Source organism: Diabrotica virgifera, chromosome 9 (assembly GCF_917563875.1).
Source record: "Diabrotica virgifera virgifera chromosome 9, PGI_DIABVI_V3a".
In the NCBI taxonomy this organism is placed as follows: domain Eukaryota; kingdom Metazoa; phylum Arthropoda; class Insecta; order Coleoptera; family Chrysomelidae; genus Diabrotica; species Diabrotica virgifera.
The window spans coordinates 18,819,355-18,835,806 of NC_065451.1; the positions used below are offsets into that span (position 1 = coordinate 18,819,355).

General features: G+C 33.1%; 1 protein-coding gene across 2 annotated transcripts in view; it reads right to left on the minus strand.

Annotated features, from left to right (window-relative positions):
* The window catches only part of LOC114331406 (NADP-dependent malic enzyme), a 125,199-nt gene that overhangs the window by 46,442 nt on the left and 62,305 nt on the right, over window positions 1-16,452 (minus strand). For both annotated transcript variants that reach the window (XM_050660953.1, XM_050660954.1), the window contains exons 2-3: window positions 10,933-11,089; window positions 3,813-4,153 (exon numbers count right to left, since the gene is read on the minus strand). In XM_050660953.1, the coding sequence (XP_050516910.1) occupies window positions 3,813-4,153; window positions 10,933-11,089 (498 nt within the window). The remainder of the gene's footprint in view (window positions 1-3,812; window positions 4,154-10,932; window positions 11,090-16,452) is intronic.

Below are 16,452 nucleotides of genomic sequence, written 5' to 3' on the forward strand. Positions count from 1 at the left end.
TAAGTTTAAGATAAATCAGCGATCATATAACTGCAATATAAGTTATGATATAATGATAGGAGAGCCCAAGCGAAGATTTTTGCAGTTACTCGAGCGCCTCGGATTATCACATGGGGAGAAACCTTGTACCCTGTAAATGTACCTCTACCATATATTGGCTCTTAACACAGGAGAGTTCGTTAAGGAGAGCCCGAAAAAAAATATATCCTTAAAAAAACTCGAAATCGTCAGATTAAGATATGGTAAGTTAAGTAAAAACAGTGTATATTTGAAAAATCTGACGCTTTGAGCAAATTGGTGAGTCACAAAATTTCACAAGAAAAAAGCGAATATTTCGCGAAATGAACGGCAGATCGAAAAACTAAAAAATACGTGCTCAATATTTTTCAAAAATCTATCGAATGATACCAAACACGATCCCCCACGGAAAGGGGTGGGACGCAAAATTTAAAATTGTAAATATGAATCCCGCGATATTTCGCGAAATGAACATCAGATCGAAAAACTAAAAAATACACGCATTCAATATTTTTGAAAAATCTATCGAATGGCACCAAACACGACCCCCACGGAGGTGGGGTGGGGGGTTACTTTAAAATCTTAAATAGGAGCCCCCATTTTTATTACAGATTTGGATTCCTTACATAAAAATAAGTAACTTTTATTCGAGACATTTCTTCAAATTTGGATAGATGGCGCTATAATCGGAAAGACGATTATTGGAAATGAAAAATTAAATTAAAAAATGGAAAGTCCCCACTAAAATGGAAAACTTAACTAATTTTGGTTTTAGGACCTAATTTTCACAACCCAAAAGGTCCCCATAACGCTCGAGTGACTGCACATTCAACATACTTTCCTCCCCTACTATAATTACAGCGAAACTTATCCAAAGTGGTCTATTTGATCCAACATTGGGTGACTGGTGACTGCTGTCAGATCCTAAGAGATTTTTTATGAGCCCGTATATAAACCTTGTAAAGAAATAGAAGACCTCCAAAAGACCCGATAGTTTCAACCTCCACACGAATTTTAAATATACCTCCGGAATTAGAACTGAAAATGCTCACGCAAGAAACATTTGTGATTATGAACAACAGTGCATCGAATGGGAGAGATACATCATTTTTGAAGATGCTTCACGAGAAAATGCTACACATACACATACTATATTGTATGTGTATGCTACACATACACATACTATACTGTATGTGTATGTGTATGCTACACATACACATACAACCAGTACGAGAGAGGTTCCAGTAGGTATTCGCGGTGTGCAAGTACTTGGAAGCCATACGAGAAACGATCGTGCGCGAATAGCGGAGAAATATTGCAACTTTCTTAAATAATTCATATTGTCAATTGAAATTGTCAAATTGACGTACATTTCATACTTACTGTCGTTGAAGAAGAAAAATTATATATTACTCCACAATATTGATATGACATGCACGCAATTATTATACAGTGCTAGTCAAAAGTCCGTACCCCCCCCCTCGTATCTTTTGAACGGTTATACTTATAATAGTGAAATTTGGAGGGAGGAAATAAACGGATTTAGGCGTCTTAACTAGTTATGACCGGTGACGTAATAATGACAGATGACGTTGCAGCGCCACCATGACAGATAATTTTAAATGGGACCTTATGGCAAGTGATACCTCGTTTGAAAGGTATTGAAAATACCTATTCAGTCATACTAATTTTGTTTGAGTTTAAGCTAAGTTTGATGAATAAATGAAATAATAGAAAATTGTAGTTTCGCATTTAATTAATAAAAATTCAAACCTCCGCCTATGATTACTTGTCAAAAGGGTTGACGGTGACGTAAAAACTATTAGAGAACTGAAAAACGTGAACTTTTTTGACAAAAAAAAACATAGGCGGACATTTGAATTTTTATTAATTAAATGCGAAACTACAATTTTATATTTATTTCATTTATTCACCAAAATCAAAATCAATTTATATCCAAAAAAATTAGTATGGCTGAATAGGTATTTTCAATACCTTTCAAACGAGGTATCACTTGCCAGAAGGTCTCATTTAAAATTATCTGTCATGGTGGCGCTGCAACGTCATCTGTCACTATTACGTCACCTGTCATGACTAGTTAAGACGCCTACATCCGTTTATTTCCTCCCTCCAAATTTCACTATTATAAGTATAACCGTTCAAAAGATACGAGGGGGGGTACGGACTTTTGACTAGCACTGTATAAAGGTAAATTTAATTAACTGTATTTTGCTTGCAGTACTGCATTTTAATAACTATTTTTATTTACAACATACAATTGTTTACGTTTTAATAACATAACTGAATATTATTTTTCTTCTTATTATTTTTTTGGACTATGGCCTTGACAATTATCCAGTAACCAGGACTAATATAATTGGCCAATATAATTAAAAGTGCGAATAAAGTTGCAGAGCGTAGAAACCAGGTGTCGCTTTGCCGAACTTGCACGGTCCCAATACTGAAATCAGAAGTTAGAAAGGCAATATAGCGAACCAAAAATAATATAATAAAGCACCTGGATCAGATCCAATCCTTGCTGAGTTATTTAAACTTTTGGACGAGGAAAACATTACCTACTTAACCACTTTCTTTAACAAAATTTCCAACTAAGGAAAAATACCAGATGAAAGGTTGTAGTCACTGTTAATAATGTTACCAAAGAAAAACAGACCCATAAAATGCAGCAACTTTAAACTAATCATTTTGATGAGCGACACACTTAGATACTTTTACGAATTATACAAAAACCGCGTTCTCTTACAAAACAGTTGTAAGTTCCGATAGAACGTTTATATTTATTTCATCGGCTTTTGTCTAAACCATTCTTGCCAGCTGGTTAAATATAAATTGTTACTCTGATGATGAGATAATAATCGGGATCGAAATATCACGTAAGGCTTTTATGACCTGGAAACCAGTTTATGTAACAGAAACCTGTCGATGCATATTTGCAAGAAAGTCTTGAAATGTTGTGTATGCTGTATCTTATTGTATGGTTGAGAAACATGGACGTTAAAAACCACAATGCTAAACAAATTAGAAGCAATCGAATTGTGGTGCTATCGACGGAGCTTAAAAATATCGTGGGTCTCGCATACTTGCGATGAAGTTGTTTTTAAAATGATAAATTCAGAACGTCTGCTAAAAAACATTACATACCGTAAAATGGGGTGACTTTGACCGATTTTGTACTTTAATCCTATAAAAATCATATTTTAAATTTTGCTACATTTTTCTATATGCAAATATGTTATGGGTTTAGGCGTCTACTTTCGGTAGCTTAGATTATAATTACAAGAAAATAATCATGACTTAGAAAAAAAAAATAAAAAATGCCTTTGGTCAAGTTCACCCCATCTGGGGGGAAGTTGACCGTATATGCATTTTGCCTGTAAAATTATTTTTCTTGTAAGTGGGGTTAATTTGACCGTTTTTTAAACCATTTTTTCTTAATTCGTTATATCGGTGGATTTAACAACACTTGGAATATTAATTCTTTTTTTTTTTTTAATTAAAAATGAATTCTTAGATATTTATAAATTTGAATCGTTAAAAATAATTTTAAAAATTATACAGGGTGGCTGAAGTATATCACAATAGATATTTTTCTATGTTTTCAGTCAAATTCACCCCAGCGGTCAAAGTAACCCCATTTTACGGTAATCTAAAATCCACCAAAAAAAGCAGTGACTTTACTGTGGGTTAAAGGACATAGTGGAGCAGTTAACATTAGTAGTGGAGTTTTACTGTATAACATGTGGGATAAATATTGTGTGTAAATACCTACTTACCAATTCTTAACAACATCGTACACGTGACCAATGTCATTAATCGTAATGAACAACCCTCTGGGTCTTCTGTAAATCAACCCGAACTTCTGGCACGCCAACCCGACAGTAGGAGTATAAACGATGGGCATCAATGTTTCAATATTTTCAGATAACAGCCTAAAAAACAGTTTTTCGTTCCTATCCTGCAATTCCGTGAGGTAGATGTATTTGTTTAGATCTTCTTGGTATCTTTCGACTGATATCCTACATAGTTCTAGTTGCTGTTCTTGGGTCTTAAAACGGGCTGGCTGTAGACCGTGTATACCTAGTGCTTGACGTTCTTCTAATGTAAATCCTAACCCCTAAAAAATTCGAGATTCTGTAGCAAGATCTAAAGTGACATGTAAACCGTGCAAAAATACAAAAATCAATGCTATAACTAAAGCTCTCAAGCTATTGATCCTCAGAATATGACTAATTAAATGAGCTGGTTCCTAAAAAAACTGATACGACTCTTAGTAAGATTTGATCATTTTGAGCAGTGTATTTGATTGGTCTGACATTATATTTATTATGACAGACAAATAATAAAATAAACAAACAAACAACAAACAACTGATTACATAGTTATGTTAATTCATAAAATAATAATTGTAATAATTATGAAGATCTAAATTTTGATATTATTTTGAATTCCTGCATTTTATGAAGAGTATATAAATGATAGTTTTTACATAAAATAAGGTAGTTGTTATTATTTTTATTATTTTTAAGGAATAAAATAAACTACTTAACTCAACAATATATTAAAACAAAAACTGTAAAAAAATTAAAAGGGCACTATCACAGGCAGCAAGACATTTTAACATAAGCAGAACCACAGTTTTTCTATTAATAAAAAAATGCGAGTGAACAAGAAACTCTCGAAAGAAAGCGAGGACGTGGAAGACCAAAACTATACTAAATTTAGGTGTGTAAAAATAAAATTATTATTTTGTAATATGTATCTCCATCAGCATTGACAATGAGAACATTGATAGAGAAGGCAAATGAATACCAACTACCCGTATTTCTTGCCTTCGTAGACTATGAAAAGGCGTTTGATAGTATCGAGATGTGGGCCATAGAACAAGCTATTAATAATTGTAGAATAGATTCGAGATATAGACAACTAATACATAATATATATGAAAATGCAACTATGATAGTACAACTAGACGAAAATACAAATCCCATCCCTATTAAGAGAGGCGTGAGACAAGGAGACGTAATATCGCCGAAGCTTTTCAACCTAGCACTAGAAGACGTCTTCAAAACGACAAATTGGTCAACCTATGGCATTAACGTTAATGGCAAGAAGCTAAATCACCTCAGATTCGCTGACGACATTGTGATTATAGCGAGCTCATTCGAGGAACTGCAAATTATGATAGAGGAACTCGCAGGCAGCTCCCAATACGTCGGTCTAAAAATGAACATGAAGAAAACAAAAATAATGACAAACACAGATGACCCCAGACGCATAACTATAAATGGCAGTGAGATAGAAAAAGTCCAGAAATATATCTACCTAGGCCAAATCCTGAAACTTGACAAAGAAAACCAAAGTGCGGAAATTAATAGGAGAGCAAGACTAGCATGGGCAGGATTTGGAAAACTTGGTTGGATACTTAAGAACCGCAAAATACCTCAATATTTGAGGACCACAGTGTTCAACCAGTGCATCCTTCCTATCATGACATATGGGTGTCAAACCTGGACCCTAACCAAGGCAAATATGAATAAACTAGCTACAACAGAAAGAGCTATGGAAAGAGCAATGTTAGGTATACGACTGTCAGATAAAAAGAGGAGTGACTGGGTAAGATCAAAAACAAAAGTCGAGGACATAACAACAAAAGTTGCCAAACTTAAATGGAGCTTTGCAGGCCACACTGTTAGACAAAAAGACCAACGTTGGAATGCCACGATACAACATTGGAGACCTTACCAAAGTAAACGACCGAGAGGAAGACCACAGATGAGATGGGTTGATGATATTAAAAGAGTAGCCGGAACGAATTGGAAATATGTTGCTCAGGATAGAGACCGATGGAAGGAGTTGGGAGAGGCCTATTTCCAAACGTGGACGATAGAAGGCTAAGAAGAAGAAGAAGAAGATCAGCATTGATAACAGCTTGTAGTCTTCGGTCCATCTGCGTGAAAGGAACTATGAAATTGTCTTCTTCAGCGAGCTCTTCCCAAACCTGTTGTATACCGTGCCACAGCTCTTCAGCATTTTGAGGTAAATAAATTACGCCGATACAACCGTTTTATAATAACCCCTCCACACATTATCGATTGGGTTTAAATCTGGACTGTAGCTGGGCCATGGTAAGGTTTCGATGTTGTTATTCTGGCTTATTATATTTGCAGTGTGAACAGGACAATTATCTTGTTGGAGGATAAAATTATTTTCTGGATACAACTGTTCTGCACTGGGAAACATGATGTTTTCTAGAATATTCAGATAAGTCTGCCCAACAAACCTGAAATCAATACGCCATACCATTCCCATTCCTCTAGATGAAATCCATCCCCATACATTGGCGCTAAAATGGCCAGCTGCTCGATATCTATCAACTTATAGAGGATTAAATCTATTTTTGCCAAATTTTGCCCTTTCTAGAAGATTGAAAAATTTTCTCATCTGTAAAAATATTAACCTGTCCCAAAAAATCTTGATTTTGTAGCTGATGGCTTAAAGCAAATATAAGTATTGATTGCTTCTGTTGTGGTGTAAGAGCTTGTTTTTCTGCTGCAGTTCGGTACCTAAGACGCGATGCTTTAATTCTGCGCCAAGTTGTTGTCTTTCTTCCCGGAAAATGTGACATAATTCTTGCAGTTTTCGCATCTTCAAAAGGATTCTCTTCTAATCTCTCCAAAAGCATATGATCAAAAGCATATGACCGCATGGGCGGTAGATAATATTTTTGGTCTTCCAGAACCTTGCTTTCTTTCGAGAGTTTCTTGTTCTCTTCATCTTTTATTAATAATAAAAAGATCTGCTTACGTTAAAATGGTTTGCTACGGCAGATAGTGACCAACCATCTTTTAATTTCGTTACAATTCTTGCTTTTAGTTCTTTCCTAGCATGTGGGGCCATTTTTTGAGGTTGAACGAATAAGTTATCTTGCAAACTTTAAGATTTGGCAGTGACAGTATGTAAATAATAAGTATTTTTCCTTCAAAATACACGCTTAATTTTCTACAAAATACGCTTTAAGAGTCGTATCAGTTTTTTTTAGGAACCAGCTGTACACAGTGTGCTTCGCTATGGTGCTGAATCATGGACATTAAATCGAAATGCAATAAATCGAGTTACCGCGTTTGAAATCTGAACATTTAGAAGAGTGTTAAGGATTTCATGGGTAGATAGAGTCACAAATGTAGAAGTGTTAAGAAGAATAGGCAGAGAGAGGGAAATTGAAAATACAATCAAAGAAAGGAAATTGCAATATCTCGGACATGTGATGAGAGGCGAACGATATAACATCTTGAGACTCATAATTCAAGGGAAAATAGACGGTAGGAAGAGCGTGGGAAGGAGCCGCGTTTGCTGGTTGAAGAACCTGCGAGAATGGTTTGGTTGCAGCTGAAGGCAACTGTTCAGAGCAGCTGCCTCGAAGATCAAAATAGCCATGATGATTGCCAATCTTCGTCGCACATATGGCACTTAAAGAAGAAGAACTAAAGCTCGGACAAAGGTCAAAGAGAATAACAATTATTAAAAAATAATAATTAAATGAAATGAAAGACAGTTAATATTTAATTCTGTTGCAGAGACCACCTCCATCTATTTACGGACGTTTTTTCCTCTTGGAGTCGTCAGAATGGCATGTGGTGTGCTCAGAATCAAAACGTAACTCAACTGTTTAGTAAGAAAATTAACACGAAATAATTTGCTAATGGACGCAATCTCTCTCTTCAATCCTGACCCCCTAGAGGGGGTGTAGTGGTCGACGTGATGTCGTGTATTGTCCGTCTCAAAAGATCTCTGTCTCTGGTCATTTCTTTTAACTCATGCATAGGTCTTTTGCATATTCCTGTAATTTGATCGATCCATCTTGTTGGGGATCTTCCTCGTGATCTTCGGCCTTCCACCTTTCCTTGTATAATGAGTCTTTCCATGTGTTCTGTGTTTGCTCTCATAACTTGTTCAAAGTATTTTAATTGTTGGAGATGGACTTTACTGGAGAGTCGTTGGCTAACTTTTAGCTCTCTTAAAATTGAATTATTTGTCCTCTGGTCGGTCCAAGGAATTCGTAGCATTCGTCTCCAACAGAACATTTCAGTGGCGTCTATCTTTCTTCTTTCAGAATTTCTCAGGGTCCAAGATTCACATCCGTAGGTCAGTATTGGGAATATTAAGCAGTTGATCAACCTCATCTTTAACGCTCTTGAAATTTGACAGTCCTTCCATATTGTGGTCATTTTTGCTGTGGCGACTTTTGCTAGATCACATCTACGTTTTATTTCTTCCTGTAGTGACCCTGTGTTTGTGATTAATGATCCCAGATATAAGTATGAGCTCACAACCTCGAACCGATCAATTGTGGTTATGTGTGGATGATTGTTATGTAATCTATCCACTATCATGATCTTTGTATTTGTTATGTTTAATTGCAGACCACATTTTTGACTTTCGTTTTCAACCAGTCGTATAAGATCAATCAGCTCTGCTTGACTATTTGCAAGAAGGGCTGTGTCATCTGCGAAACGTATGTTGTTTATTTTATGACCATTTATTGAGATGCCTTTTTCCCATCCTTCAAGTGCTCTTCTCATAATATGCTCCCCATATATATTGAATAATTGTGGAGATAGTATACATCCTTGTCTGACACCCCGTTCTGGATGAAATTCGTTTGAAAGTGTCAAGCACTTTAACTGATCCAGTAGTGTGTTCGTATAGTTCAGTTATAAGCGAAATAAGGTGTTGTGGTACGCCTACTTCTTTTAGTATTCGCCATAAGTGTCTCCACTTGACCCTGTCGAACTCCTTACGATAATCTATAAAGCATATGTACAGTGGAATATTGAATTCCCTAGATTTTTCGATTATCTGTCATATATTCAACAGGTGCTCTCTAGTACCTCTACCTTTGGTAAATCCAGTTTGCTCTTGTGGAATTTCTCTTTGAAGGAATGTTTTTAGTCTCTCATTGATTATATGTTGCATTATTTTACTGGCATGTGATATGAGAGAAATAGTTCTATAATTGTCGCATTTATGGAAGCTGCCTTTTTTATGAATTGTCGTTATTGTAGATTTTGCCCAGTCTTTTAGTAATTTTACGCCATTTTCTTCTGTGTCTTTGAGCATTTCTGCTGTTATCATATCTGGACCTGGTGCTTTATTATATTTGAGCTCACTGATCGCCAGTCTTACTTCATTTTCAAGTATAACAGGTTCTTCTTTCACCTCGTCAGGGATTTGGTTAACAGGTTCTTGGCCGTAATGGACGCAATAGTGACATCTATTTAAAACAACGAGAAGTCTACAGAACCGAAGATGTGAAGACTTCTTACGTTGGAAACATAATTCTGGTGACAACCTGAAGCCGAGCCTTCTACAATTTACAAGGCATCAGGACGATAAATGAATAGACATGTAGGAATCTACAATACGCATTCCACACCCGTCAATTTATTTAGGAAAAATCCAACGAATTTTGATTCCTAGTAGGTACATACTCAAAATGTAAGTAGAAGCAAGGTAAGGAACGACAGTTAAGACTTAATTCTGTTTTCTCTTGAGATTTTCGGTCCTTTAGACTTCTCGTTGTTTTAATAGTTATTTATGATTAGTGTGACCAACTAGTCCGAAAAATCCGGGACATGGCCCAAATTACGAAGTCGTGTCCCGACGTCCCGGACAAGGCTTCCAGGCCATCCGAATTTTCAACATTTTGGTAAAATTTTATTTTGAAATTTTGAATACAGTATTCTTCTAAGAATTCACATCAACTTGAATTGGTGGGACGAAAAAAGTCAACAATTTCTAGAGTGTACTACTAATACCACATCCAAAACGCATGCATTTTATATCGTGGTATTATAGTTCTGCGAAAACTAAAACAATTTGGTTTTTTTCGTTTCTGTATTTTAATTATCGTCTTCTGAAAAAAATGGCCCGATTTTCATTGAAAAGTCTCAGATTTCAGATATTTTTTTCAGCCTTGTCCCGGATTCGACTCAATTGGAGTTGGTCACATTATTTATGATATAAGTGTTAAAAGTACACGTTTAAGGCACGCATGTGAAAGTTTACAGAATGAGCGATAGCGAGTTCTGCAATTCACATGAGTGCCTTAAAAATGTACTTTTTAACACGCATATCATACAACATTTTTTCTACAAACGTAATTACAGGACAATATCTACAGACAGTAAAAGTAAAGTATCTTTACTTTTACTTGAACTTGACTGACATTCCATTTTTATATTTTTTTGACATTACATCAAAAGTGCCTATACGCTGTGAGCTCATACGTAGAGGGGATATTTATAAATTCGCGAGCGCCAGTAGTGACAAGTCTGTAAACGTTTACCGGAAATTTGACATAAATGTCAAAGTGATTAATTTAAAATTAAAACATTAATTATAAAAAATATTAGTTGGTCAAAGCTGTGGTATATATTTTTACCTTAAATATACTTACGTTTTAAATACTGAATTTACGTTTTTTTAATGTTCCGTAATATGTAATTATAAATTAATCTATTAATCTTAGCGCCATCTACACGATAATTGTGGAAGTATCCGAAGTAAGAAATTAATATTTCATCAATAGAACGTCAAAATGATTAGCAAAATCTTAAAAAAATCTATTACAATTTAATTACTTTTTAGCGTTGTAAATATTAAGCGATAACAATTAAATAATAAATTTAAAAATTACCGGTGAAGGTTGAACTAGTAATCCGCTAGGAGCGACACCACCGAAGCTCAGAGCGTATACGGTCAATACGAATTGCAGTGCCATAAAAATTTTAAAGCACTAGTGCCTTAAAGTAGCATTTTTAACACTCGTATGAAGTGCTAAAAATTGCATTTTTAACACGGTTGTAGAAAAAAAATAATAATACAAGTTGGTACCTTATTCAAACGTGGATCCCTTAGATGTTCAATTCCCATGACTTGACCAGGAGAAATAACGTCTCCTGTGAGATGCCTCTTGTGTTGGTCTTCTGCATTTATAGTTCTTGGTATTTGGTTGAGAATTGTCTTGTGACCAGCATTTGCTGTCACTGATCTGAAAACAAATAATTTTATTTTAAACTGTGTTTTAAATTTTTTTAATAACTTTAAAAAACATAAATTATATTCAGTACAATTTAAAGAATATTAAAAAAAATTGGCAAAATATTGAAAAATAAGTCAACGGTGGCAAATTTTTACAGACACATAAAAAAATGAATTTTGCGGTGGACATCAGAACTTTTCATTGGATCCCGTGAAACAAAAAAATCAAAAATTTCATTAGCTTATGAGTTTTTTGAGGTAACACTGTCGAGTTTTTTTTAGTTTAATCGATTTTTGAGTTTTTGGTATCATTCTAAAGTCAAAATAACGATTGTTTTTGTAAAAAAAAGAATGTGTGTGTACTTTGTACGCACGTAAGAAGTTATACTTCTATTATATGATTTCATCGAAATAAATATATTTTCAACAGGTTATTTGTATTTTATTTAAATATTAAACTAATTTTTACTTACTACTTTCAAAAAATGTTTATTAAAACAATACCAAAAATAAAAAAAAATAGAAAACACACAGATTTGAACCGGGGACCTCTCGATCTCCGGTCACACGCTCTACCACTGAGCTATATTCCCTTTGCTTTGACAGGTTACAAGATTTCTCATACATACTGACAAATTTAATAGACCAAGTGAAGTACATATACAAAAATACTTTAAATATACTTACTATTATTATAAAATATCTTATTCCCGAGGAAGACAAATCCAAAGATACAAAAATTATAATAAATATATTTACTAAAAACACTAATAATATATTCTTTTCACGCACACCTTATTTGCGCTACATAAAGATGTAGTGACTAATACCATACTGTCGGTGTGCGCATGCGCCATTGAATGTAAAAATTCACCCTCGTGCCTAAAGAAGTATAACTTCAAAAATGGTAAAAATCAACATATTATTTTTAAACAAAAAATAAGTATAAAACAAAAAATATCTCGACAGCGTTACCTCACGAAATGTCTAAAGAAAATCAATGAAAAATTTCAGATAGATTGGTCAAGTTGTTTTTGTGTTGACAAATGTCCACTGCCTTAAAAAAGCAGTTTTGAGAAAAACGCGTTTAAAGTTTTGACAACTTTTAGTTTCAATTTCTTTTTTGTCTGTCAAATCGTAAAATGATGCACACCGGAATATATTTTTGAATCGCTTTATATATTTTTTATATATTTTTGAATGAAACATATTTTTTATTAAGCTAGAAGCGCGCTGGCGCGAACCTGCTGCAAATGCTGTATATTCCGTAAATTTTACTCCGATCAATCTAAAACTTTCAGAGAGTATTCTTGGAGTTATGTACTCCATTTAATATATAAAAAAAATCGAAAGTTTCAAAATGTTTAAACCATAATATTGAAAAATAACACTTATTATTTCTCTATGCTAACGAAAGTCGCCAAGCATAGATTTATATTCCCGATTAGAAAGTATTCAAGATATATTATACAATAGTTCCCGTTACTTTTATTAAATCTAGACCGGTTAGATAAAAACTATTTATGAATATTATCTACATAATATATTCGTGGTAACTCTGTTTCTATTATTATCATAGGTATTTCAATGTTATCAAATTCTAGAGTAGTTGCCATTAGATACAATACAATATAATGTCTTGGTTTTCCAATATTAGCATGTTTTGTTTTGTATTACATTCTTTACGTCATCAAAATGTACACCAGAATCATTTTTGTCATATTTTCGTAATGCAATGCATTGTATATTTATTTTTTGAAAAAATTCCACGGTCGGTGCAGATATTCGTCAGTCTTGGTCGCCAGCCAATTGCTTGCTCTATGCCAATTGATTGACATAATTTTATTATATTTCAAGCGGAAATTCACGCCATTGAAAGACGCTTATTTTGACAAGATATGTTTGAATCGAAAAATGCTCATAATTATAATTATATTCCATAATAGGCCTGGATACCGCGTACCAAATAAAAGTTGATTAATAGCAAGCTGAAAATTTGTTAATAGCTTATCAACGGTGTCTAGTCGGACAAACCTTGATGTATGGAAACACTGGAACAGGGGAAGTTTTAATTGTGGAATGTGATTTTAACTGTGGAACGCGTCATCCTGACAAGTTTATGATTGTGAAAACTAGCAGGTTGATTTTAACTTTATTCAATAGCAAACTTTATATTATAATATATGAAAAAATGTTTGTCCGACAAAATTTGTCGGGCATTTAATATGTTGGGCATTTTAATGAGTCCGACACGTAGAACATGTCAAATGACAGGGGCCATGGGTACTAGTCTGGGCTGATTATCGGAGAATAGGCCATTTTTGGGAAAAGTTATTTACCAGCAATTTTATTGCTGGAATCGAATTATAAGATCCTATATATTAATAATATAGGTATGCAAAGTCCTCAGATAGTGTGCTACTTTTTTTATAAACAAAATGGCGCCCGAAAATCGTGTTTTTTTCAATTGCTCTATAACTCCGAAGATTTTAATTTTACAACAAAAACACTCAAATAAAAATTCACCGTGATTAAATTCTGCATAGAGACGTGTTTTTTCCGATCTGCTCCGATGAAAATTTTCCTCGGAAAATGCGGGTTTTCTTTACAAAATCTTTCAATTTTCAAATAAAGTTTTAAATAAGTAATTATTTACCAATAATTAAATAATTTGGTGACTTAAAAGCCTTCTTGGTTTAGATCATAATTCCAGAAGCTGATAAAAATTAAACGAATATTTTAGCAACAATTCAATTGTTAATTAATAATTTACGGTCGCAATAATAACCAAAATAATTATGATACACCGATCAAACTTTGAAATCTTATAAAGATGAGATGCCTATTTAACATTTTGTCGACAAAATATAAATTTTTTGTTTTTTCGCATAATCTTTAAATGTTTAAAAAAAATAGTTATAAACAAATTAACGTTTCTCAGAAAGTTTTTATTATATTGTAATTTTAAAAAATAGCTAAAATGCGCATTTCAAATTTCTTGAAAATGAATGCTTTAAAACTTTTTTGCAACCATTTGCAAAAAAGTTATGAAACAGCAAAGTAAACATACGATTACTAGGGTGTTTATAATTTTTTTTAATTCTTTCAAAGCGTAGAAGTGAGTTTAAAGTACAAGCTAATTATTTACAAAAAAATATCGATTATCAGTTTAATGGTTCTATTTTAATTAAAGATTATAAATATATTTTTTTGCAATTTACACGCGCGAAAGTAGAATAATACAGTAATGTAGCTAAAATTTTCACTCGGAGCGACGACCGGCCGCGCGAGACGTACACTTTTATAAATAATATATGCTGCGTGTCAGTCGCTTCGAGTGAACATTTTAGCTCCGACTCTGTATCAGGCCTACTTTTGCGCTAAAAATTACAAAAAAAAGTATTTTTAATCTTTGATTAAAATATAACCATTGCACTAATGTTTTACATACTTTGTGAGTAATTAGATTGTACCATAGACTCACTTTTAAGCTTTGAAACAATTAAAACAAATTATAAATAACGGAGAAATCGTATATTTACTTTGCTGTTTCATAACTTTTTTGCAAATGGTTGGAAAAATTTTTTAAAGCATTCATTTTCAAGACCTATGAAATACGCATTTTAAGTATTTTATAAAATTAGAATATAATAAACAATTTCTGAGAAATGTTAATTTTTTTATCACAATTTTTTTTAAATATTTAAAGATTATGCAAAAAAATGAAAAATTTATATTTTGTCAACAAAATATTAAATCTAACAATAAAACACGAAAACGTTTGTTTTCTATACTTCCACAAAATTTATTATATCTAAGTGACTACAGCTGTTTCGGCGGAGTGCCTTTCTCAAGTAATATAGTTTACAATGTGTTTGCTTTTTTAATCTTCAACTGAAGAGGTTGAGGAGTGGGGAGCTGTTTGTCTCGAGACAAACAGCTCCCCACTCCTCAACCTCTTCAGTTGAAGATTAAAAAAGCAAACACATTGTAAACTATATTACTTGAGAAAGGCACTCCGCCGAAACAGCTGTAGTCACTTAGATATAATAAATTTTGTGGAAGTATATAAAACAAACGTTTTCGTGTTTTATTGTTAGATAAAATGAACTTCCATCAAGTAACGGTCGAATCCATCAAAATATTAAATAGGCAACACACCTTTATAATCTTTCTAAGTTTGATCAATGTCTCATGATTATTTTGGTTGTTATTGCGACTGTAAATTGTTAATTAACTATTGAATTGTTGCTAAAATATTCGTTTCATTTTCACCGGCTTCTGAATTTATAATCTACACCAAGAAAGCTTTTATTTCACCAAGCTATATAATTATTGATAAATAATTGCTGGCCCAAAAAATTTATTTGAAAATTCGAGATTTTGTTGGGAAAACCCACATTTTCCGAGGAAAATTTTCGTCGGAGCAAATCGGAAAAAACATGCTTCTATGTAGAATTAAATTGGGGTGGATTTTTATTTGAGTGTTTTTGGTGTAAAGTTAAAATCTTCGGAGTTATAGAGCAATAATTGAAAAAAATACGATTTGTTGGCGCCATTTTGTTTATAAAAAAAGTAGCACACTATCTGCGGACTTTGCATACCTATATTAATAATACATAGGATCTTATAATTCGATTCCAGCAATAAAATTGCTGGTAAATAACCTTTCTTTGTACTTTACTAATTAGACCAGCGTATTATAACTATTTTTTTTTCAAAATTTAAAGATTATGCAAAAAAAAAGAAAAATTTATATTTTGTCGATAAAATATTAAATAAGCATCTCATCTTTATAATCTTTATAAGTTTGATCAGCGTATCATGATTATTTTGGTTATTATTGCGATCGTAAATTGTTAATTAACAATTGAATTGTTGCTAAAATATTCGTTTAATTTTCACCAGCTTCTGGAATTACAATCTATACCAAGAAAGCTTTGATGTCACTAAGTTATTTAATTATTGATTAATAAATTACTTACCGAAAACTTTATTTGAAAATTAGAGTTTCTGTTAGGAAAACCCGCATTTTCCGAGGAAAATTTTCGTCAGAGCAAATCGTGAAAAACCTATTTTAGAAAAACAGAATTTAATTGCGGTGAATTTTTATTTGGGTGTTTTTGTTGTAAAGTTAAAATCTTCGGAGTTATAGAGCAATAATTGAAAAAAATACGATTTGTCGGCGCCATTTTGTTTATAAAAAAAGTAGCACACTATCTGCGGACTTTGCATACCTATATTATTAACATATAGGATCTTATAATTCGATTCCAGCAATAAAATTGCTGGTAAATAACTTTTCCATGAATTTTGCTAATTAGCTCAGAGTATACATAATTCGCAAATATTTTACGGCTATCCCTACCTTTT